Source organism: Carassius gibelio, chromosome B20 (assembly GCF_023724105.1).
Source record: "Carassius gibelio isolate Cgi1373 ecotype wild population from Czech Republic chromosome B20, carGib1.2-hapl.c, whole genome shotgun sequence".
NCBI classification, from domain to species: Eukaryota; Metazoa; Chordata; class Actinopteri; order Cypriniformes; family Cyprinidae; genus Carassius; species Carassius gibelio.
The window spans coordinates 21,394,890-21,420,778 of record NC_068415.1 but is presented as its reverse complement, the minus strand read 5'-3'; the positions used below and the strand labels follow the sequence as shown (position 1 = coordinate 21,420,778).

Here is a 25,889-nt window from a genome sequence, read left to right as displayed (position 1 = left end):
TGAGAAAAACAACAGTAGTTGATGACATATCAGTTTCTGTGAGGATATATATGCATTCCTACCAGGACTCAACTAAATTACAACAATGACAAACCGTGGTTCACTGCAAAACTCAGACAGCTCCGTCAGGCCAAAGAAGATGCTTACATGAAGCGGGACAATGTCCTGTATAAACAGGCTAAATACACACTGGAAAAAGAGATCAAAGTGGCAAAGAGAAATTCTCCAAAAATAAGGACTCAGTTCCCTTCGAACGACTCTGCGTCAGTGTGGAAAAGTCTAAAGGAAATCACCAATTACAAGACACCACCCCCCAGCACTGTGGAGAATCAACGACTGGCAGACGATCTGAACGAGTTTTACTGCAGGTTTGAAAGAACACCCATCACCTGTCCTGAACGCCTCCCCACACAACCATTCACACCATTCACAACTCCTGCAACCCACCCTGAACACCTCTCCAAACAACCAGCCTCACCATTTACACCTCCTGCATTCCCCCTCTCCCCCACACCTGCAATAGGGCTTGGGCGCCGCATTGCATTCTGGGATGTGGTGGCCATGTTGATGGCCTCGCAAATGTAAACATACAGCAAGACCAACAAGAAGAAGCAGTTGGGAGAAAGAGAAAATATGTTAAAATCGTGAAAAGGTTATTGGATTTAAACGGATACACTAAATAAGGATGCCAGGTACGGGTATGTGGACAAAATCGGCACTATTAATGGTTTGGATCCATATGAAATTCCCATCAAAGAGTGGAGCACAGATGAGGACTTGCTGCCGCACTTTTGCATTACAGATATCCTCGGCTACCTTGTTTGTTTTATGAGCGCCTACACTTCAGAACAGTTCCGAAGCTACAAGTCATTGGAGTCTCATGTGCAGTTCACAAATGGATAGGTTCAGGAGTTGCAGATCATAAAGCCGGCAAACAGTATACAGTATACAGTAATCCAGACAAAGGTAAGCTGCACTACACCTAGCTGCCCTTCCATCGGACCTCTCAGTATCTGCACTGCTGTCCTGTTGCTACACCCTTGCCCTTCCAGCGAACAGATGTTTTCAAAGCATCGTTTTGCTTACTTGAAAGCAACCTTAGCATGATGTTGGTCTTTTTAAGATATCATGGTTGTTGTGAGAGCACGATTTCATGCCAATCTGTAAGCAAAGTCACTGGTCAGACCTAGCTTTAAACTCGCTGAGTTAATGCAGCAGTTTTGTAGTAACATTATGAATTTTTACTGTCAGCAGAGGGAGAGCGACAGAAAGATGAATGTTGAAATTTTCCCGTATTTTAGATTAGTAAGCCGGGAAATTTCCCTTATGTTCAATGTTCCCTGGTCGTGCCTCCAAGCAGGAAAGCGGTGTAAAATTAATCCATTCTCATTTTTTTTCCTCATGGCGATAAACGTTATGTGTTGCGCTATTACACCCCACAATACAGCAATGGTTTACCATGGTTGAAATAGATTTTTAATTACTCAAATTAAGAAACATGGCTGAGAGGGAGTACTCTAAACACTGCGCAGTAGTCCGAGTAGCAGTAAAGGAGGCCATCAACATGGCGGCCACGCCAAGTAATGATGTCACGACGCCAGATAAGCGAGGATGCGGTGCGCCAGGTCTTCCGGAAGCAGAAAAGGAAAAAAGCACCAGGCCAGGCTGTGTTACACCAGCCTGTCTGAAATCCTGTGCTGACCAGCTGGCCCCCATCTTCACACAGATCTTCAACATTTCTCTGGAGTTGTGCGAAGTCCCTTCATGCTTCAAACGCTCCACCATCATCCCCATCCCAAAGAAATCCAAAATTAAAGGACTAAATGACTACAGGCCTGTGGCTCTAATGCCTGTGGTCATGAAGTCATTTGAAAAACTGGTGCTGGCCCACCTGAAGGACATCACTGGACCCTTGCTAGATCCTCTTCAGTTTGCCTACAGAGCAAACAGGTCTGTGGACGCTGCAGTAAACATCAGACTGCATTATGTTTTAGTTTTTTTACTAGATTTTTTTGTTGCGCTATGTAAGAGACTACAAAAACAAAACCAGTCCAAAGCACTGCAACTTTTATGAAATGGTATTAAAATAACGCAATCTGTACACTGGAATAAAAAAATATCATGACAGTATCAAAATAATACATACAAATATATAATACAAAATAATACATTCCCTAACCAAAATTCCTGTGTACATGTGACGGACCTAAAACAAGTGAGTAGTATTTCCATTAAGGAAGTGACAGAAAGAGTAATTTACTTCATAATGAGAATCAAAACCAGGCTATGATGCAGTGATATAAACCACAATACATTATGTTTCCTTTTCCACCTGTATGTCTGATTGTCCTCTTGTAAAGGACACTCTGTATACCCAAAGTCCTTCTCAGGGTACAATCTGAGGTACACCACAGGAGATAAATCCTGATTGCAAAGTACAGCCATGAAAAGTACTTTGAAATTAGTCCAATGCAAGCTCCTCGTCTCAGAATGGAGGCATAGGTATTAGACAAAAAGTTAAAACTCAAAAGAATGCAAACTTAGAGGCAGGCTCCACTGATAAAAAAGCTGATCAAAAAAGCTGAATCAGTTTTCAGAATGTCTAAGTGGTCTAAGGTGCCAGACTCAAGGAATTTCCAAATTTCCAGTACATCAGGTTTATGGAATTGATGGAGATGTGGGTTCAAATTCCAATCTTGACAGTTAGCTTTTAGACTGACTAGATAAGAATGTACATGTATGCAAATGTAAACTTGCATGCGACAGTACAGGGTAAGCTGATAGGACAGATCATCAAATAACCTGCATCAGGTGTCAGGATGGCCAAGAGGTATACCTCTATATAGAAGGTGCCAGACTCAAGGATTTTCAGGCTTTCAGGGCATGAGGTTCCTGGTTTCTGAATGGAGAACTTAGGTGAAATCCCGCTACTGGCAATTTAGATTGACTAGACAAGAATTGAAATCTCAAAGAATTTAAATGCATTAAGTGCTCTCATTGCCATTCCATACTGAAGGCTTCACTGATTGGACTCATCAACATGTTAGGCACCAGACTCAATGTGTTGCAGCCTTCTCAGGTAATAGGCATTCTGGTCTCCGAATGGAGGCATGAGTCAAATCCCACTTGTGATAAAAAGGTTTTCAAGTAATCAAGCAAAATGCAAAACTTTAAAAAAGTAAATTCATTAAGTGCTATAATTTGCATTCTACTAAAAGCAAGTTCTGTCATATAAACAAAATAAAAAAATAATTAATCAAGTTGCATCATTGCTTTACAAATTGCATAAAATGTTGACTTCATCATTTAATATCCAAACTAAGAAAAAACATTTACTTTTTTTTATTTTTATTTTTTTACTTTTTTTACATTTAAATACTTAGATAATACAATTAAATGTGGCTCATGTTTCAAATAAATCAGGTAAAATTTGCCAATGTACAGTAGTTTGACTTTAATAAAAATAAAAAAATAAAACATAGTACCCATACTTTAACTTCATTTCATTGTATTTTTTACTCTCATTTAAGCAACTGAAGCTGTTTCCAACCAATGCAGACACTTTGCTATTCAATATACAGTAAATTACATGTGACAGTCAAGTGCTTTGCCTGAAGAGGGAAAAAAATCCAGTGACTCAGTTATAAGATCAAGTTAATAAATCACCCTCTCTGAGGACGCAATCAGCCACTTTTAAATTATTAGCCCAAATATTTAACCACTGAGTTAACTCATTAACCATAAAATTGAATCCAAATGTGCAGGGTTTTCTTTATGAGCTAGATCCATACTGATATCATGACTGTGCATTTCTTTTATGTTGCTTAAACAGAAGGACACAGTGCTAGTTTTGTCAAGGTCATGAGTTTGATTCCCAGGAATTGCTTGAATTGCTAAAAGATATACTTTGAATTCAATGCATGTTTCATTGGATAAAGTTTCTGCAAAATGCATAAATATAATTTTCACTCTCATTGTTTATACTGGTTACCTATATTATTCAACTGCAGCAAACGCAGCCAAGCTATATGGACAGAGACTGCAGTTCTTCTATGTCTTCTATGTTGCAAAGCGACAAGTTAATTATTTTATTCATGCTAAGAATCAAATGAGCTAGCATGAAGAAAACATAATTTCCCTTTCCTCTACATCTTGCTTTTCCATTATCTTCAACCTTTCATTTTTATCTTATTCAAGTTTTTTTTATCTACTTGGGCCTGCTCTTATACCCAATCCGGCCCCTTGTGCTCTTTGTGTGTTAATTAGATCTCTTTCACATATAATATGTCCTTCAATAAGACATAAATTAATGCAGAACAGCATATTTGGATGGCAGTATAAACCATTAACACGTTCACAAAAATGTTGCAAGATGTGCATAATTCTCTTTGCTCATAGTTTTATGTTTCACACACCACAACATTTACACAAACTCCCTGTCTTACGTATAATGCATCTCAGTCTGAAGCTAAGGTAGTCTAAATCTCTAACAGGCCGTTGAGCAAGAAAATGTCATCTGAGCTGATAATACTGAGCCTTGGAGAATATCCTTGAGTGACATTGACTCCTACACAACTGCGGTAGTGTGGTTGAGCAGATGCTGTTCCCTGATAAACACACACTTAAAAACATACACACACATACATAAACACACCCAAGTGCTCACAGATGCAGGCAAAAGTCTCTGTGTTTAGTCTAAGAATGCTCTGGGCTTTTGCTCATAAACTCCAGCATGGCTTTAATATGGAACATAAACCCAAGCATGACTACATGCTAATTATGGTTAAATATATATATATATATATATATATATATATATATATATATATATATATATATATATATATATATATATATATATATATATATATATGTATATATGTATTTATATATATATATATATATATATGTCAGGTTCAATTAGTCATTACATTGCAGAACATAAGAATTTCTCTTTTAACCCTGCTGGGGGGAAAAAACAGTAAACGACTTGATGATGGTTTGAGATGTTTTATAAATAATACAATAAAAATGTAAGAAAACCTTTTTTTTTTTTTTTTTTTTTTTTATAAAATAATGCTGGCTAAGTTTAATAACAGTAGGACACTGATACAGCATGTGTATATATTATTGTGTATCTTCACATATATATTATATATTTCACTCTTTATTTCCTGATGGAGCGCGTGCCGCTAGTGCGTGGAAACATGACGTAACGCAGTAAGGTAATTCCACATCCATCAAACGCCTGCGCACTGACGCAAATCCCCTTCTTAGGAGACATTCGTCATTGGAATGATTATAATACTAGGCCAGTGAATGCCTGTTGCTGCACTGATTGAAAAGTGCATGGGTGGAACTGGAATATCAACATCTGAACCAGGATAAATCCTTAATTGGCAAACCATTTCATTTCATGGAGATATTTGGTATGAACACAACTGAACGAAACTGCATCTCTGGAGGCGATATCTCCAGTTCAGTCAGGTGAGTAATTATGATTTAGGTCAAAACAATTATCTTTTTAACCATTTATCTAACCATAGCCTACATAGCAAACTATAATGTTAGTGATATATTGAATTCACACAAAAAATATGCAATATGAATGCAATACATAAGACTATGTTTGTGTTCAACTTGCACTGAGATATAGTGCTTGTGACAACTTCCCAGTGTGACAGTCCTCTCCTCTTTCTCTCTCTCTCTTATTATTTGTGTTTCATTATTAGCTCACTCCAGATGAAGAAGAGAAGATAAGACGGAGGAGAGAGCGGAACAAAATAACTTAGTTCATGCTTACCATTATCATTTATTGACCTTCTTCAGGAGGTGAATAATAGGGCGGCACTGCCAGTTTTAGTTTCATATTGTGTTTAGGGTGGTGCACCTTTCTGATACATCTAGTTTGCCCAGTTTTAACTTGAGACTTCTGTAAGTGTACAAAGAGTCTGTTAAGATTGACATATGATGAATGAAGTACTAACAACACATAAATTAACATTTACATATAGTTTCAATTGGGAAATCGAAACAAAAATTCTACTGGACAGTCACACTCGAAAAAAAAAAAAATGTTTTTTGGCATCAGTGTTTCCATGAGCCTTCAAAGGAATAATTCATCCAAAAATGAAAATGAGCATTTACTCACCAGCAGGTCATCCAAGATGTAGATGAGCTTGTTTCTTCACCAGCACAGATGTTTTGGGAAACATAGCATCACTTGCTCAATGATGTTCCCTGTGTAGTGAATGGGTGCCGTCAGAATGAAAGTTCTTTAATGAACCTAAAATGGATCTTCTATGTTATTGCTATGAAAACCAATTTTAAGAATGCAGGACACTCTGCTTAGGGGAATCTGTTACATAATTACCAGCAGCACATGCTAATGGCATCCAGCTGTGAATTCGTTTTCAGGAGACTGAGCGTCTGAGCGTCATGGAGCGGGTCGCGCTGCAGAGGCAGGTGAGCAGACTGCAACAGGAAAAAGAGCAGCTGAAAATACTTTTGGCATCCCATGCATCCATCTGCACACTGGCACAGGACAAACCTCATTCCTTGGACGCATTTATGTCAGGAAAGGCCCTGCCATCCATAGTTTCCCTCACAATAAAACAGGATCCTCTGGATGACGTAAGTGTGTCTGGACATTTGGTGCTTCAGCAGACAGAGAATAATTCTGAATTACACTAAATTCAATGAAGACGATGAAGCATCCTATGAAAAATATTATTAACAAAATAATGCTTCTGTGGCACTCCTGTGAAAGTGTGTACTCTGCAAGAGCAACTAAGTAAACTTTTGGGGATAAATAATAAATAAAAAAATACAAAGCAATTAATTTATTCATTTAAATAAATATATAATCACACTGAAATATTTTCCCCCCAAAATATCTCCTTTTCTGAAGGTTTGGAAAACATTAGTAAATGATGATGCAATGTCCATTTTAGGGTGGAGTATCCCTTTAAGCAGTAAGCTTATTAAGAGTTACATGCAACAAGATACAACATGCCACATAGCATGCAATAAAAGGAGGATATTTTGATATCTGCAATGCTCAGGAATGCACGAAGAGCCCCCCCTTCCCCATCCCGTTACAAAAGGAGGAGGATTTCCACTCCGCTGTTGGCACGAGTTCCTGTTTGGGATTTGGAAATCCGACTTTCAATTCACAGAGGCCTTTGCATTTGCTATTTAAAGGTCACAGGATATTGTAAAATAGCTTTCTTCAGGTGTGAAATAGGAAAAAATTGTGTTAGGTGTCCGGCGTTCACACAGAAGAAACCTTGACACACGTTTCCTTTAAAAAACAGATATCTTGCTCAATCAGTAAGATGGATATCTAACTCTATATGTCACTATGTAAGAAGGAAGAAGAGAACTTCAGTATGAAATGTGTCTTGTAAAGTTTATTGCATTTGTTTTTTCATTGTTTTATTGATTATCTTAGATTTGTAAGATTATTAAATTGAATTTAGAAGCAATATAACAGAAATTATAAAGAAAAAAGCCCTGACTTAAACTACCACACATCTCTGATCCTTTACCTCAACAAGGGATCAAGACAAAAGTTAAAGAAATGTAAAAAATGTAAACACACCGATTCCAATGAAATTGGAGCTTTGCCAAAGTTAGAAATGCAGGAAAGGGATTTCATTAGATAACAAAACAAAAAGCTACATTCATGCATACACACACACACATAGGTCTGGGGGTGGGACCAGTGCATTAAATAAAATTTTTAAACAATATAAATTATATATATTATATTATTAATCACGATTATATTGAATATATATTGCATATACATATATACATACATATGTATATATGTATATGCAATATATATGCAATATAATCGTGATTAAACGGATACAAGATAAAAGTTTTTGTTTGCATAATATATGTGTGTTCTGTGTATATTTATTATATACACACATATACATCCTATTTGAAAACTATATATATATTAATTAATTAATTTTAGGTGTGTACTCTGCAACTGCACATGTGTGAACTTGTGGGGAACCAACGTAATACTTCATTAAAACACCTTAAAGGTAAACACAAAAATATGACTAAGAAGAGTGGGTATAAGTTATGAGAAAAGATCTCGGTCTCCTAATGTTTATAAAAGTGTGTTGCTTCACTGAGTTGTTCCTTCAAAACTAAAAATGCAATATAAAATCTATTAAACCAAAGAAAAGTTGACAAAAATCGTAGCCTCTAGCAAAACCACGCAGTTTAGATCCAGAACCAGCATTCCTCGCGTTCACACCTACAGCCAGGCGTGGCTCCGGATTCCACTTCCTTCTCACGCGCATCATTGAGTTTAACACATCACCAGAAACTTAGGACACTTTAGCAGTGGTTGTTACTTGGTGTAACTGAACACAGAGAAGGATCTACTTCAGTATTATGGCAGATAAAGGATCTTTTCTGACCTCAATCATCATTTTCTACTTGTCCATCGGAGCCGCGATATTTCAGATTCTCGAGGAGCCGCATTTAAAAGCAGCTCTGGACGATTATAAAAACCACACTGAACATTTATTACAGAAATATCCCTGCTTAAAAAAGGATGATTTGGACCTGATAATTGAGGTAGGCTTCCTAATTTGGTGTTAAGAAAATAAGGTAGAATGTTACAGCAGCTCTTGGAAAAAGTTTTCAAATGTTTTCCAAGTGTTTAAAAGTGTTTAGGCTAACTATCAGTTATTAAATAGCCTACATATAAGTTATCAATGCTAGTGTTTCTCACACACAAGCGACTAATAAGAAGTTTTCTTCTGAATTGAATGTACGTTTAGAACATTTTGAACAATTATACCTAGTTTGTTATAGTTTCATGCACTTGCGCGTGAACCAAACAAAGCGAAACCTTGTCCTAAACGAGTCAGATCTCTTGAGGTGACGGGAGTTGGCCAACCTAAAACAAGACTGAGGCGCGATTGTTCCCAGTTTGTGGACTTTTCCCCCGTTGGCAATAAAAGTTGCAAAGTCATTCTTAGGAATGTGCGTTTGATAGTCATAGACTACATTGTGGACTCGTTCAAACGCGACTGTACCACGAGAAAACCGCTCGCACGTGCTTTATGCGTCGAACATGAAAACAAAGCAAGTGGCTGTTCGGTAGGCTACTGTTTTCAAAGCTAAAAGTTCTAGACCTAATCGTAGCACTTTCCCCCCACAAATCACCCAAAAACATGCATTTAAACTATCTCATTCGGATTCATTCGACCCTATTCAATGCAGATAGTTTTAAAGATGAATCAACAAACCAGTTCTTTAAACATGTAACTGCTTCATGATGTATCATCATCTTAACTGAAATAGGTTTTAAGTTTGAAATATTATCTCGTATTGTAACCAAAGATGTTTACTATATACACACACAAAAAGGTGTGTGAGCATTTGTAATTTGTCACTAGAGAACATGATATTGCAAATACTGTAACTCATCTGTCTGAAAATATCAACTATAGCATTAATTCAGTCATTCTTGAAGAACATTTACAATCAGCACCAGTAATGCAGGATACAGTAAATGGCATTGTACTCATTAGTGTCTTTACTTGTTTTACAACTCTTTCAATGTAATTTCCAGTAGGTTATTGATACTGACAGTAGCTATGGTGTCACAGCCTTTAAACGGTAACACTTGGGTTTCATGTTATTGTGTAAACCAGTTTTTTTTATTATTATTATTCCATGTGTTTTCTTTGACACTGTTTGGTATACTAAGATGACAACTGTACTACTGCAACTTTCAAAATCTCTTATAGGCTGATTTGAAACACATGGTATTGTTTCAAACTAAGTTTTTTTTTACCATATTAAAAATACAATATTTTTTCCTTCTAGTGTTAATTATGCCACATTTAACCTGACTGACATGAATTGTAAAAAAAAAAAAAAAAAAAGAACCTGTAAAAGCCCCCATACTTATGTTTACTAAGCATGATGTAAAATCATGTGGCAAAGAAAACCTGTTTCTCTGGTTTTCAAGCAACAACTTAGTGTTGGTGTACGCTAAATACTGATATTTACAGGTGCATCTCAATACATTAGAATGTTGTGGAAAAGTTCATTTATTTCAGTAGGAATTCAACTCAAACTGTGAAGCTTGTGTATTAAATAAATTCAGTGCACACAGACTGAAGTAGTTTAAGTCTTTGGTTCATTGAACTGTGATGATTTTGGCTCATATTTAACAAAAACCCACAAACTCAATGAATTAGAATATGGTGAAATGCCATTCAGCTAATCAAATAAAAACACCTGCAAAGGTTTCCTGAGCCTTCAAAATGATCTCTCAGTTTGGTTCACTAGGCTACACAATCATGGGGAAGACTGCTGATCTGACAGTTGTCCAGAAGACAATCATTGACACCCTTCACAAGGAGGGTAAGCCACAAAAATTCATTGCCAAAGAAGCTGGCTGTTCACAGAGTGCTGTATCCAAGCATGTTAACAGAAAGTTGAGAGGAAGGAAAAAGCGTGGAAGAAAAAGATGCACAACCAACCGAGAGAACCGCATCCTTATGAGGATTATCAAGCAAAATCAATTCAAGAATTTGAGTGAACTTTACAAGGAATGTACTGAGGCTGGGGTCAAGACATCAAGAGCCACCACACATAGAAATGTCAAGGAATTAATGTCAGAGGCGTCTTACCTGGGCTAAGGTGAAGAAGAAATGGACTGTTGCCATTGTATTTCATTTGGAAATAGCTGAAGGTCACTGTCAAAGAAACCTGGGCTTCCACCTCAGCAGTGCCACAAACTGATCGCCTCCATGCCACGCCGAATTGAGGCAGTAATTACAGCAAAAGGAACCACTACCAAGTATTAAGTACATGTACAATAAATGAACATACTTTCCAGAAGCCCAACTATTCACTAAAAATGATTTTTGTATTGGTCTTATGAACTATTCTAATTTGTTGAGATTGGTGGGTTTTTGATAAATGTGAGCAAAAATCATCACAATTAAAAGGACCAAAGACTTAAACTACTTCAGTCTGTGTGCATTGAATTTATTTAATACACAATTTTCACAATTTGAGTTGAATTACTGAAATAAATGAACTTTTCCAAAACATTGTAATTTATTAAGATGCACCTGTACATGAACAAGCAGAAAGATAGGTGTTATTTAAAGACATGTAAAGTACATTTAAAGTAAGTTGTTTCAGAAGTACAGCTGATTTCTCATCAAACACGAAACACTCTTCCTCTTTTCCTGTTTTATGACTCATGTATGGAAGCGTGTTTCCACCTTGGAGTAAAGAAATAAAATGGCTAATCGTGAGATGAGATGAAATGAAGACACATTTATAATATATTTGCTTATTTTAAAGTCTTTCTCAAAGATGTAATTATTTCATCCTTTGTTTACATGCATTGTTTTGCTTCATGCTGTTTAAATGTGCACATTTGGCATTTGTATATATTGTTAAATAACATTTAATAGTCCATATTTTGTTTTATGTTTCAACATCAGATTGTGGCTGCGGCGGCTGGAAAAGGTGTGACTGTAACAGGAGAAAAAAAAATCAACAATTGGAGTTGGGAGAACGCAGTTATTTTTGCTGCCACAGTCATCACTACTATAGGTAGATGGAATGTATTGCTTAGAAATATTTAAAGTTTCTATGTCTTTAATATAAAAATAACCCAGCTGACACACATATTCATAATGTTTGACCTTCAGTGCTGAAATGTGTGCAAAACCGAAATCAACCTTCCATCACGTTTATTGTTTTGTGACCCATGTTAAGAGTACAATAATTCTCAAAAATAACAACTTTAAAGAACAGATCTGGCAGTGGGTTTATGGCTATATATCACCATTTGGACTTTTCAAAATTGAGACTTTACACATTCTTGTCTACTCGATGGTTCAGGTTATGGCAATGTTGCACCGAAGACATCTGGAGGCCGATTATTCTGTATCCTGTATGGGCTCTGTGGCATTCCTCTTTGCCTCACCTGGATAAGTGAATTGGGTACATTTTTTGGTGGCAGGGCAAAGCGCCTGAGTCAGGTGCTCCTCCACAGAAGGTTCACTGTGGTAAGAACATCATTAACAAAAATACCTTCACTTTTCAAAGAGACAAACAATGTTAATAACACCCATATTCATGTTTTTTATTTCCCTACAGAAAAAAGTACAGTTCACCTGCACAGTTGTGTTCCTTTTATGGGGTTTCCTGGTTCACTTGATCTTCCCGGCTTTTGTATTCAGTCACTTTGAGGACTGGACTTACTTAGAAGGCCTGTACTTCTCTTTTACCACCTTGACGACTGTTGGTTTTGGTGACTATGTAGCAGGTAACTGATAGCAAATCGATTTTAACATTTTTGTGCTGAAGAATATGCGAGTAAGGGAGTGCAGGGTTTATACTAAACTGTGGTCCGGGAACCGCAAAGAGATTGTAAAATAAAAGTGCTTTGTGTTCTGAGGAAAATTGTCAAATAAAAAAATAATTTGCTAAATGTATTTTAATGCATTTAACAGCAAGACATGTTTTCATCAGCACTGCCTAACTAATACGACACTTTTTTTATTTTTTATCTATAAAGCTGCATAGGAACAACATTTTTTAATTATTTGAATTATTATTAATTTGTTTATTCTTTTTATTATCAGTGTTAATTACATCTGTTCTAAATTCTTCAGTTTTAGTTATTTTAGTACATTAAGTTCAATGACAACAACCATGTTTCTTTGGAAATGATCTGAAATCTTTATTTATTTATTTTATTTCAGTTAACAATAATTTCAATTAACATTTTTGTAATGGTTTTAGTTAACTATAATACAGCACTTACTATTTTACATAGTACAACATTCTGTGTACTAGAAAATAGCTGAGTGAGTATTCATCAAATTTGGTGGTCCTTGTTATTATATAGTCAAAAGAAAAGAAAACTTACACCTTGAGCACACTGTAGAGATGGCGTACATTGCAAATAGAGAGTTTATCTTGTTGCTAAATCTAGCTTGGTGCATCTTTCTGTCCTCTGTACAAGTGAACCAACTCATGATGCATCATTTCCTGTGATTGTGATTCTGTATAAACACATAATTCTTAAAAACAGCTTCTGTGCCATGTAAAAGTAGCTGTGCCATGTAAAAATCACTTTGTTTTTTCCATATAGGTGTGAACCCAGATAAAGATTACCCAACTCTCTACAAATTCTTAGTGCAGTTATGGATCTGCCTGGGTCTTGCCTGGTTGTCACTTTTCTTCAGCTGGAATGTGCATATGGTGGTCAAGGCTCATAAAGTCCTGAAGAAAAGAAGGCTGAGACGCCACAGGCTGTCCATCGATGATGTACTGGTAAAAAAAGAAGTAAAGAAAGCCCCAAAGCCAACACCTCTCTCTGGCGTCATTGACATCTTTGAGTTCATGTCTGAGAAGGTCGAAGACTACAGCGACATCATCCAAGCCATCGGCACAGGTAAGAGAAGGAAGAAAAAGCAGCAGGAGGAAGAACTGACACGGTCCAAGAGCTGTAGTGACCTATTGCATGGGCTGGTCATCCCACTCGATCACTCTCCTCGTCTGAAACGCCGCTTCAGCGTCAGCGTGAACATGTGCACGGTCATGTCTGGAGAGTCTACAGATGGCCTCGACAACAACCAAGAGGAACAGGCACTTCTGAAAGAGCACCAAGGAGACAGTAAAAATAAGAGAGAAGAGAAGCCTGGACATTGTGCGGGGGACTCCAGAAGATCATACCCATCATTCTTTCACCCCTCACGCCCTACCCTTACCACCAGCAACGGAGGATCAAGATTCTCAGTGTCCAAAGTATCAGAAGACCATTTGTCAAAGAGGAGAAAAAGCATTAGCTGACAAAGTCTGATCTACTAGATCTAAAACCAAAACTGCTTTAAATCGTGATTTTTCAGGACACTATGGCTGAGGTGACACAAGGAGGACCATGTGAAGAACTCTGAAGACATTTCAAGACCAAAGAATGTTGCTCTGATATGCGGATGGGAGCTTTTTCTACCTAAATCAAGCTGCTAAAGTGTACACTGGTTTCCGCAGTATTGAAAGACATGTAGGTATTACACAGGGTTGTGCAGCCAGTCTGTGACCAAGATAAGGATGTGAGGGTTAGCAGAGGAAATGAAACCGATTTCCTTCACAGACATTGGAAAGTTTGAGTGTGTTACTGTGGTTTCAAACAAGGTTGGATTTTTTTTTTTTTTTATTCTCAAAATGACAGCTAGGAGAAATCTTGAGATGTTTGGAATGGAATACTAGCTATGAATGCTGACTGTGCCGTACAAACTGATTAAAGCACTATTTTTAAAGTCGTCTTCTTGGATACATCTTAAGCTCCAGCAAAGGAGTTGGAATAATAATGACTGTTTTCAAAAAGGTTTCCCAAACATTACCCTGGGGTTGATCAGATAACCAGATTGTCCTTCCCTAAACTCACGCTATTGGTTGAGCCGATATCACTGTCACAATGTTGAGCAATGTTTTAATACCATCAGTGTTTTACACCATGTTCAATTTAATATTCAGTTGATAGTGTGTGTACATGTGTCTATATCCATATATAGCTGGAATGCAAGGTAATTTAACATTTAAAATAACATGCATTACCTTTAAGTTGTACTGAGCCTGGAACATCCCTTTGAAAACAAATTGTGTAACAGTATGAAATTATTGCTGTAATGTTGACACATGACCTATTTTATCTAGAAATCAGTGAGTTTTAACCCAGTTGTTTATGAGAATTTTTTTTTTTTTGCCAATTTGGCACAAAAATCAGCTGATTTTGGCAGCTTGACCAAATGACCATTTAGAAAAGAGTTGATAGTTTTTCCAGTTTGTTTCCAGTCAAACTGGAAATTAATGGTTAAGTTGCGGAAAACATTGCATTGTAGGACTCCATGACCTACACACTGCTTTTTGTTCTGAACATTTTGACAAATGTCGAGGGTGCAACATGCCAAGGAGTAATATTGTAGATTAAATTCTGAGCATATCTTCTGTCTTGAATGCTGTAACAGTTCTGTGACTGTTCTTAGGTTAACTTGCACTTGGGAAGCATTTTAAGCATTGTCCTGCTGAGGAAGCACTTACCCAGGCTTCCAGAAAATTGCCTCCTCTTGAAAGATTTGTGGAAGGATGTGTAATGGGACGTAACTTGGTCTCATCACCTGATTGATAGATTTTGCTGAAGAATTTCTCTTTTTTTATCATTTGTATATATATTTTGTACTACGTTTTGTTTTCAATGCCATTTTTGGTAATACTTTTTGTTTTTCTCAGAATGACTCTATCTGCTGTTGCTAAACCACATCCGGTCTGTTGGCAGAAGTGGTGAAATTAAACACGTCTGAGCAAACGAGTCCTTCTTTAGTTCAAATTGAGATTTTGAGATATTTCTAAAAACACACAAATTCTCCATAGTGTATGAAAGCATACATTTAAATAATTATTATTATTATCAATTTTTCCAAGCAACCATAGTGACATAACATTAGTAATAATTGTATAAATGTTTGTAAATTTAGATTTTATTAACTGTATTATCTCCACAGTGTTGGGGGTAGTAACGCATTACAAGTCATGCAAGTTACTTAATCAGATAACTTTTTTCAAGTAACTAGTCAAGTAATGCACTACTTTTACATTTTCAAAAAAGCAACCCTAGTTACTTTGTTTTCCCATTTATTGACTGACAAGTCTCCTGTCCCCATATTGGGAGAAATCGGAAGTACAGAGGCATTGTGTGCACTGTGTGAACATGATTTTAGACTAAATGTGAATGTGCATTAATTCACCCCACTCACATTTTTTTTTTTGTCATACTCAAAATATGATGCAAACTGTAATAATTAAATATGTTAACACACATGTATCTAATCCCATTTTATTAACTAATGTCCTTGCTGCTGACCATTGATGATCCAGTTCAACCATACTAATAAGCAAAATTACTTTAGATAAAGTTACTTTTTTAGGAAGTAACGTGGTATTGTAATGCATTACTTTTAAAAGTAACTGTCCAAAGATTAAAAATGAATCTGAATCGGCATTAACATATGCATAATGCAGCATTTGCTTACACAAGTTAAATACTGAAATTTACATCGGTTACATTAAGACGTGAGCTGTAATAAGTTTCAGTCATGCTTTGGAACAGACTGGTATAGATGGCAGTGCCAATGGCTGTAGATGCGGCCACATTTAACTTTAAAGGGATAGTTCGCCCAAAACTGAAATAAAAATTATTCATTATTCATTAAATCATTATTTACTCACCCTCATGTTGTTCTAAACCTGTAAGACCTTCATTCATCTCCAGAACACAAATTAAGATTACAAGGCCCAGAAAGGTAGTTAATGACATTGTAAAAATAGTCCATGTGACTTTAGTGGTTCAACCGTTATTTTACGAAGCTACAAGAGTAACTATGTGCACAAAGAAATGAAAAATAGCGACTTTATTAAATAATTTCTTCTTTTCTGTCTCAGACTTCGACAAGCATTCATGGCAGTACCACAACACAGGCGTGATGCTGCTGTAGTTTATAAGTAAAAGTTTTTTATTTATTTATTTTTTAGCACAAAAGGTATTCTCATAGGTGGAACCACTTAAGACACATTTAAACAATGAATAATTTAACAGTGTCCTTACTAGGTTTCTTGGTCTTGAATGTGGTAGCTGCATTTCCATTTATAACGGTCTGAAAGCTCTGGTATTTCATCGAAAATATCTTAATTTTTTATTCTGAAGAAACCTGAAAGGTCTTACAGACCTCTTAGGTTTGGAATGACATGAGGGTGAGTAATTAATGACAGAATTAACATTTTTGGGTGAACTATCCCTTTAAGGAGGAATTCCACGGGGCCAAATGCTGTCATCTTAGTAGTAATCAATACGATCGGGAATTTCTGTTGAAAGACACATGGTGTGAAAATTTCCCCAAATTCTTGAAATTTTAAAAGAAAAATTTGCAGCAATGACCAATATAAATCTCCATGTTTCGGAAGTAACTGTTGAGTAAGCGTTGCTTCATGCATCGCTACACTTTTGATGATTAAAAATAGACCTAATTTGCCCAAAACATTTTGCAGAAGTTTTGCAAACATGCACTCACTGTAGAAATAGTTCACTCGAAAATAACTCTCCTGTCATCATTTATTCACCTCTTGTCATTCTAAACCGCCTATGACTTTTCTTTCTTCAATGGAACACAAAACATGAACACTTTTCAATATAAATACTAAATAATATAGTAATATTACACTCGCTGGGACACTGATGTTACAGTTTTATATACACACTGCTCCCCTGAGATTGAACTGCTCTCCGTTAAAGTGCACCCCTTCTACCTCCCGCGGGAGTTTAATTCAATCATTCTTACAGTGGTCTGCATCCCGCCTCAGGTGGACCAAACTAAAGCATTAGACGAACTGTACAGCACCATAAACGGATTAGAAATTGCTCATCCTGACTTTGCTTTTATCGTTGTTGGGGATTTTAACACGGTGAAAATGAGGAAAGTTCTTCCTATATTCTACCAGCACATAAATTTCCCCACACAAGGTGATCAGACATTAGATCACTGCTATTCAACACTAAAGGACAGTTACAAACCCCTCCCCCGACCAGCATTTGGCAAAGGTGACTGCATTAGCATACTGCTGTTACCAGCCTACAGACAATGCCTCAAACAGGAAAAACCGGTTACTAAAACAGTCTACAGATGGAGCGAAGAGAACATCTCCACACTGCAGGATTGCTTTGAATCTACAGACTGGCAGTTGTTTAAAGATGCAGCAGGATACAACATACAGGAATACACAGACTCTGTGATAGGCTACATTAACAAATGCACAGAGGATGTTGTTCCATCCATTAACGTTAAATAATTTCCAAACCAGAAACCATGGGTCAACGGTGAGGTGCGGGCCAAATTAAGAGCACGGACTTCTGTCTTCAACTCTGGTGATTTAACTGCTTATAAGAAGTCCAAGTATGACTTTCCAAGATCCATCAAATCAGCCAAAAGAGACTTTAGGGACAGAGTGAAGTCAGAATATCATGGCTCTGACCTAGGGTGACCATATGCGCCGTTCATACGGGACACGTCCCAGCCAGGATTTTAATATTGCCTAAAATATCCAGGTTTTGGCTATTTATACTGTGCAGATTGATTGTTGTGAATCACGAGAGCTATAAAGAGCAGAGCAGACGGCTCCTTATGCTTTTGAATCGCTTTTACGTGTATGTTAGTTCGTTTGACTTGAAGGATTGTGGCGCACTTTGTTTTTGTTTTTCTTGGATTTGTGCGCAGAGACGCTTCAAGTCAATCGAACGAACAATCACGTGCGCATATTTGCATAGCTTTGATTGTTCCCTCTAGATCTCACCTTCTCACACGCAGCCCCACGATTGGTCGACTATGTACAATACCTGCATGTTATTGGTCAAGCTGCTCTGGATGTTTAAGGCATTATTAAAATTCTGGCTGGGACGTGTCCCTTATGAACGGCGCATACGGTCACCCTACTCTGGCCCCCAACGCACGTGGCGCAGTCTATGCTACATCACAGACTACAAAGGAAGGAAAAGTGGTGGTGTGTCTTTGTCTGCCTCTTTACCAGATGAGCTCAATACATTCTATGCTCGTTTTGAGGCAGACAATACATTTCCTGCTGTGAAAATACCTGCTGACACTGACACCTGCCCATTGGTTCTAACCACACACGAAGTGAGTAAGGCCTTCAAGAGAGTCATGGCCGGAAAGCTCCAGGTACGTGTCGTGAGGGCCTGTGCTGAACAGTTAGCAGATGTCTTCACCAACATCTTCAACCTCTCCTTAGCCCCTTTCACACTGCACGTTGGACCCGGCATATTGCCGGAACATTGCCGGGTTGCCTTCTGTGTGAAAGCAACCACGTCCCGGGATTGATTCCTGCATTGAACCCGGGTCGGGGACCTAGTAACATTGCCGGGTTCAACCTGGGATGAGCGCTGTGTGAACAAAAGCCAGATCTAATGGCGTGTCGAAGTGATGACGCGCCCGGCTGTTTTGAAGGAAGATCAACGTTCACGACGGAAAAATATGTGCAAACTGTAATGGAGCAGAGATCAGTTTGTTCCTCACTTTCCGCGCTGACGCAGAGATTGTTCGCTTGCTTCAGTGAAAGTATAACGTGCCTAATGTATTCGACTTGTACATTACACGTCACGCCCTGATGTCACGTGTCGTTACGGGATCTTCACGAGTTGTGTGTGAAAGCACGCACATATAGGGAACAACTGCCGGAACACTTTACCCGTGTATTTGCCGGAATGGCAGTGTGAAAGGGGCTCTTGAGACTTACAGTGATCCCCACATGCTTCAAGCAAACCATAATCATCCCTGTTCCCAAAAAAACAACTGTCTCCTGCCTGAACGACTAACGCCCTGTAGCACTGATCAGTCATCATGAAGTGCTTCGAACTGCTAGTCAAATCCCACATCTGCTCCTCTCTGCCTGACACCTTGTACCCATTACAATTTGCTTACCATTCTAACAGATCTACTGATGACGCCATTGCAATGGCCATACACTCTGCACTAGAACACTTGGAGGGAAGAGGCACCTATGTGCGGATGCTGTTTGTTGATTACAGCTCTGCATTTAACACCATCATCCCTAATAGCCTTAACTGAACTTATAGCCTTACTGAAAAATCTGGGTCTTAACAGTCACATATGTAACTGGGTCCTGGACTTCCTGACCAGAAGACCCCAGGTGGTCAGAACTGGCAATTACACATCCTCCTCACTTATAATCAGCACTGGTGCCCCACAGGGATGTGTACTCAGTCCTCTCTTGTACTCCCTGTTCACTTATGACTGTTCTGCTAAGCATAGCACCAACATCATCATCAGGTTTGCTGATGATACTACTATCCTAGGTCTCATCACTAATGGCGAAGAGACATCCTACAGAGATGGTGTATCAGCATGTTGTGCTGATAACAATCTCTCTCTAAACATCAGCAAAACCAAGGAGATGATTGTGGACTACAGGAAGTCACAGAGAGAGGTTCACGTTCCCCTTCATATCAACGGAGAGATAGTAAAGACAGTTAAGAGCTACAAGTTCCTTGGCATTCACATCTCTGAGGATCTTTCCTGGAGCCTTCACTCAGAGACCATAGTGAGAACAGCCCGTCAGCATCTCTACTTCCTGCGGATACTGAAGAGGTTTGGCATCTACTCTAATATCATGTCAAACTTCTACCGCTGCACTACTGAGAGCATTCTGACCAGCTGCATCACTGGATGGTACGGCAACTGCTCTTCTTTGAACCGCAAAGCTCTTCAGCAAGTGGTGAGAACAGCAGAGCTCATCATTGGACATAAACTCCCAGCTTTACAGGACATCTATCAGACTCGCTTTTTGAGAAAGGCTAGCAGCATCATCAAGGACCGCACTCATCCTGCTCATCAACTGTTTGACACACTGCCATCTGATACACGTTTCCGATCCATCTGATCACGGATGGATATCTTCAAGCCATCAGACTACTTAACAATCAGCTGTCCTCCATCTAAAAAAAAAAACCCCGGAATACATGCTGATCTTATGTTTACTTTCATTTATGTTTACTTTCATTGTACTTGCACTGCCACTTTTTTTTATATTCCTTCATGTTACTCTGTGACACTCTATAATGACTTTCGGACATTGCTCTACCCAGGAATACATCTGAATGTGTGCTGCTCTTAAGTGTATTTTTTTGCATCTGCACTGCCACTTTAACTTTCCTCCATGTAGCTCTACATCACTCTACGATGACATTTTAGACACCGTTCTACCCCAGTAATCATAATACTACCTCAGGACTTCTTATGTACACTATAACTCTAAACACTGATTACCTTTATTGTACCTGTTACTTCCACTTATGGGCATATGATGTTCTGTTTATATCTTTCTGTCTATGGGCACTGTCGTCACTCAAGAACCTCAATGCTCTCCATGTACGAATATGTCTAATGTCTTGTTATTGTCACTGTATGTCTGAGCCTCGTCACAAGCATTTCAATGCCCAGTTTTCCCCAGTGTTAACTATGCAAATAACAAATAAATGCCTCTTGACTCTTGACTTAAATGAGAGCTGTCAAACTTCCAAAATGACAAGTTGCCAGTCTTTTGAAGCCATATGATAGATGATGTTTCATGTAAAAAGCAAGTAATATAGGCTCAGAGCAACATGAAGGAATTCATTTTGGACAGAACTTTCAATTTAGTGTGAACAAGTCCCTTAATATGTACTTATATTGTCCCACTAAACTTTCAGATGACAACAAACTGCATTGCATTGTTATCAACTGCCCCCCCTAAGAATTGAGGAGGGCGTGTCACTGTCAGACCTGCTGTCCCTCTCACTCTTTCAACACAAATGTCTCTTTGTAGGTTGGGTTGGCCATGGCATACGAAGGTCTTACATTTGGACATCTCTTTCCCTTTGGAGTCCAGCATTGTAAGCTTCACGTAAGTGTCTGATGGAAAGGGAAGGGAAACAGAGAATTAACAACCCCTGGTGGTGGTGATGGTGAGCTTATGCACCAAGTCAAACACATGGGCTATGTTCAGAATAGTATATTACTACTTACTGAATAACATGCATTATATGCTGGATTCTACTTTTTGACAGTGAAACAGTTATTCTATGAAAACCATTACAGTAGTACGCCATATCATCACAATACCTCACAATGTTTATCATGCGACCTCACATCAATTTTGTAAAATAAAATAGTAAAAGTAGCATGATTGTAGTACTAATAACTCCAAACATAGCCATGGATATAATTGATAATTATTGGATAATTCGGAGCATACTGGCAATCGGCAGCAAAATAACACTGTTTCTGGTGGATCTGCAAAGTACGATTTTATGAATGTATATTGAGCTAACACTGTGTAATGCTATGTGCAACAAAAGTGTCCTCTGAGGTTTGTAATGAGCATTTTCTTTGTTGAAAAATGATCAATGAATTCAAGGCAAAGCTGCTTTTGCAGTGTTTACATGTATGAACATTAAATCACTATTAATTTTTAAGGTTAATACATTTAGCAAGATGCTAATAACCAGAATGGCAGTAAAAAAAAAAGTTTAAGAAGAGAAATCACAAGTTGTGTTCTGCATGCTCTGGCTAATCAGAGAAACCTACAGAACTGTTGGCATTCTCAATCTTCTTGATGGCAGTTTCTTGGGACCCTGAAGAATGTGATAAAAAATCTGCCATCTTTGTTTTTTGCAGCTCATGGGCACTGTGTTCTGCAGCCAAATTGTGCTGGGCCATTCAGAGCCACAGGTAAATATTGTCCAGCAGTGGCTAACTGGACCATAATAACCAGCCAAACCTTAACCTGTTGGTTTACTGACTTTGGGTTTATTGACATGCTTTTAAGGGCTAATGGTATAACCCTTGCAGCAGGACATGGTGTTCATTTACTATTGATCGACTATTGTCAAAACATTTTTAATGTATTCTATAGCATTATATCCACACATCTCAATACAGTTCAAAGATATTTCATTGAACGGACAACATCAATAAAATACAGATGCACTGGAGTGGGTGGGTTTGTACTTTCTACATGGCAGTAAACTTACCTCTCATGATATATAGTTGCCCACAAATGAGGTGTTTTACACAACAAAAAAGGCCAACTACAAGACAGGACACAGAAAAAAAGGAAATGTGATAGTAAGTAGAGTTGACAGATAAAACAAGAGGGACTTGTAAGGTTAGGACTGCCTATGCATAGGGCCCAGGACCTTGTGCAGCACCCCTGCTCACCACTGATCCACAGCCCTGAAGAAGCCCTGACATTATAGGATTATCATTATAAAATGGATAACTCTGACTCTGGTTGGCTATGAACAATGTATACTGCATTCACACAAACCCTGCTAACAGGAACAGATGTGCCAGGCTCTAGTGTAACAGGCAGAGCAAGATTAAATTTGGTTAAGTATGGTTAAGTAAGTGTTCACCTTCTCTCATAGTCCCCCCAAGGCTTCCTTCTCCACACATGAGAAGGAAAATATCTCTGTGAAGATGAGACAGGGTCCCTTCTGTACTCCTCTCTTGCCCTCTGTTTTTTGATGGGTAGTAGAACTAGGTGGACCTGCCAGGAAATGTTCCCTGTGCTCTTAAGGGTTGGAATATCTGTGGCAGTCGTCACTGTCGCTGCAAGCCGTTGTTCACTAGGGTCATGTTCAAAAGCCACATCCAGTGTGCCGTAGTTCCCTAGTCCCTCTGCTTCATATGTTTCTGGAAGGGGTGGGAGTACAATCCTGTCAGAGAAGGGGAAAGAAGGGGCAAGTGTGATAGAGGAAATGGAAGGTTCAGAAATTGTAAATTATGCATTTGCATTTAAAATGAACAGCTCAAAATTCTTGAGGTTGCCTGTATTGGCAACAAGGTGGTACAATAAAGACCATTAACGAGGTCATATTACAGTTTTGTTTTAGATATCTTCTTCTTCTTGATGTCATAATTAACTTTTTATGACTGTTTTCCAATCTGCCCATTTAGTCTTTTGTGACAGCGTATCATAATTCACACCAAAATATAACTATAAAGATTGAAATTTAATGATCAGGAATCTTGTTAAGAATAAAAGTTAGCAAGTCTTTCCTATTGATTGGAAACTTCAGAAAAATATGCAGAGCTGCAGGTGCTACACACATGCAGGAGAAGTGAAAAGTCTGGCTGACATTCCATTTTACAATAGCAAAATGAAATTTCAAAACAATAAATGATAATGATTGGTATGTTGATGGTCATGTTTTTTTAAATGTATTAATTTGACATCAAAAAGTTATTAAAGGTTCGAATGTTCTGTTTTTTGCAGCTTAGTCATAATTGTAGCAGAAATGAGTCAAATCAGACAAATCAAAGAGTCTATCAGAGCTGTGTGCATTGAAACATGAGCTGAATTCCTCAGGAAGTCATAAATCAGTTCTAGTGCCACAGGAACCAAACAAGATAACCAACCAACCAACTTGTTCACACAACAGCTTTCAACATTAACACCAATAGAACAATTATTGACAATTTTAATTCAAAGAAGAGATTGTCAAATTTATTGTTCGTGATTGGAATGCAACGCTGGACATCACATGTAAACCCAGGAGATCAAGTTAAATACTTGCATTGACTTCCCCCCCCCAGCCAGTGAAACCAGACTGAAATTCCTAAGGGGGAAGGGCTTTAAACCTTTGTCTTCACAGAAAAGTCCTTTGCCAGAGAATGGCAAAGAAACCCTTTTTATACATTATATATGGACCAGAATGAACTCAAAAAAGACTTATGAATGAATCATTCTATTGCTTAACTCCATATTCATTTACGTGTAACCCACACATTTGACTATCATGTTATAATCACTTATCGTGTATGTTTTCTTTAAATGACTATGGTATAGCTGAAGGGTACATAGTCGTGTTTGATATGTGTGTGATTGAATTTTCTTGCTTGATATTGCCCTGACAATCATTTATTTGTAAAATATATCATAATCATGTTATAGGAATCATGTCCAAAATTAGACCCTGTGAGGCAAGAACCACATGCTTGGTAAGATAAACAAATGATTTATGATACCCAAGACTCAAGAACATATCTGATTGGTCAAGGCAACATTTGAGGGGTGGCCAACAGGAAGTTTTAAATACTTTGGACACGATGTAATTTTTTGCTTTTAGTCATGCCTTGCTTTTAGTCTGCTTTTAGTTCTAGTCTAGCTGCTGCTATTAGCCATGTCGGCTTTTAGTTCTAGCATTGCTCGTGCTATCAGTCATGCCTGCTCTTAGCTTTTAGCTTGTAGCTTTGCTACCTAGCTTTAGCTTGTAGCATCTAGCCATGCGGTTAGTCATCATTGTTCTTTGAGCGCGGTTCCAGCGTGCCTGCCTGCTGCTACTATGAGAAGGAACACAACCTAGTCTCGCCAAACTTTATTTCTTTTCTTTTCCGTTTGAGAGTTTCGTGTTCTGAGTTAAGTTTTGTAACGTCCATTCAACTTCAACCAGCGAACACGACTCTGCACTTTCAGCCAACGCCCAACAACCACGGGCTTCCCAAGACGTCACTTCAGAGACTGAACTTCCAGCCAATCAACGACCTCGGGATAGCCCTTTCACCGAGGCTCCTTCTTCACAGGAGATGCAAGTAACTTTACCTCCAGACTGTGACCTTTACTGGTGTATCTAATATAATTTTAACCTCATTGAGGAACTCAATGCGAGCGCTAATTACGTGATTGATGGTTGTTCATGTTTATGCAATTTAACGTATTGCTGTTAACTTGGGATTCCATATTTCCATTCTCTTAAACTCATCTTTCCCTAACTTTCGACCTTCCTGCAACTTGTGTGAATGTGTGTGTGCGTGCGTTTAGGTGTTAGATTAGTTTATATGTCTTAGATTTATCTAATAAAGCCTTATTCATATTGAAAAGAGAAGTATCTTGTGTTTTGTGCTTACAAGTTAATGTCTTAAGCTGCCGATCTTGTTACTGTGCTAATTGATAGTGTTTTCACTATAGTTTGGATATTAGTATCCAGCGCAGATTTGATGTTAAACGGCTCGTTCACTGAACCACAGGCGCGTCTCCGTGAACAGCCGTGAAACAGTGATTCTGTTCAAATTCCCTTTAAAATCTTAAATGATTCCCTTTGAGCTAAATTGACCTGTTTCCCTTACATTTATAATGGTGGAGAATGCGGGCAGTTTAACCTAAATTGTGAGCATAAACCAAGTTATTTAATCTTTGATTTTGCTAAAGGAATGACGGATGAAAAGCTTCCGAGACCTGAGTATGTGTGT

At 38.1% G+C, this 25,889-nt stretch overlaps 1 protein-coding gene and 1 pseudogene across 1 annotated transcript; one reads left to right on the top strand and one right to left on the bottom strand.

Moving 5' to 3' along the window:
* The first annotated feature begins 8,279 nt into the window (after nucleotides 1-8,279).
* Nucleotides 8,280-14,336, top strand: LOC127983722 (potassium channel subfamily K member 5-like). Its single transcript, XM_052585976.1, has 5 exons — nucleotides 8,280-8,607; nucleotides 11,508-11,619; nucleotides 11,911-12,077; nucleotides 12,169-12,337; nucleotides 13,169-14,336. The coding sequence occupies exons 1-5, from the start codon at nucleotides 8,422-8,424 to the stop codon at nucleotides 13,867-13,869; spliced, it is 1,335 nt and encodes a 444-aa protein (XP_052441936.1). The 5' UTR covers nucleotides 8,280-8,421; the 3' UTR covers nucleotides 13,870-14,336.
* Nucleotides 14,337-21,431: 7,095 nt separating this feature from the next.
* Nucleotides 21,432-23,412, bottom strand: LOC127983540 (synaptotagmin-14-like; annotated as a pseudogene).
* Between the last annotated feature and the right edge of the window lie 2,477 nt (nucleotides 23,413-25,889).

Excerpts from the sequence above, each read along its gene's own strand:
- LOC127983722 (XM_052585976.1), top strand. The coding sequence starts at position 8,422 with ATGGCAGATAAAGGATCTTTTCTGACCTCAATCATCATTTTCTACTTG. Across the intron at positions 8,608-11,507 it reads ATTTGGACCTGATAATTGAG|ATTGTGGCTGCGGCGGCTGG; the intron begins GTAGGCTTCCTA and ends TTTCAACATCAG. Across the intron at positions 11,620-11,910 it reads CACAGTCATCACTACTATAG|GTTATGGCAATGTTGCACCG; the intron begins GTAGATGGAATG and ends TCGATGGTTCAG.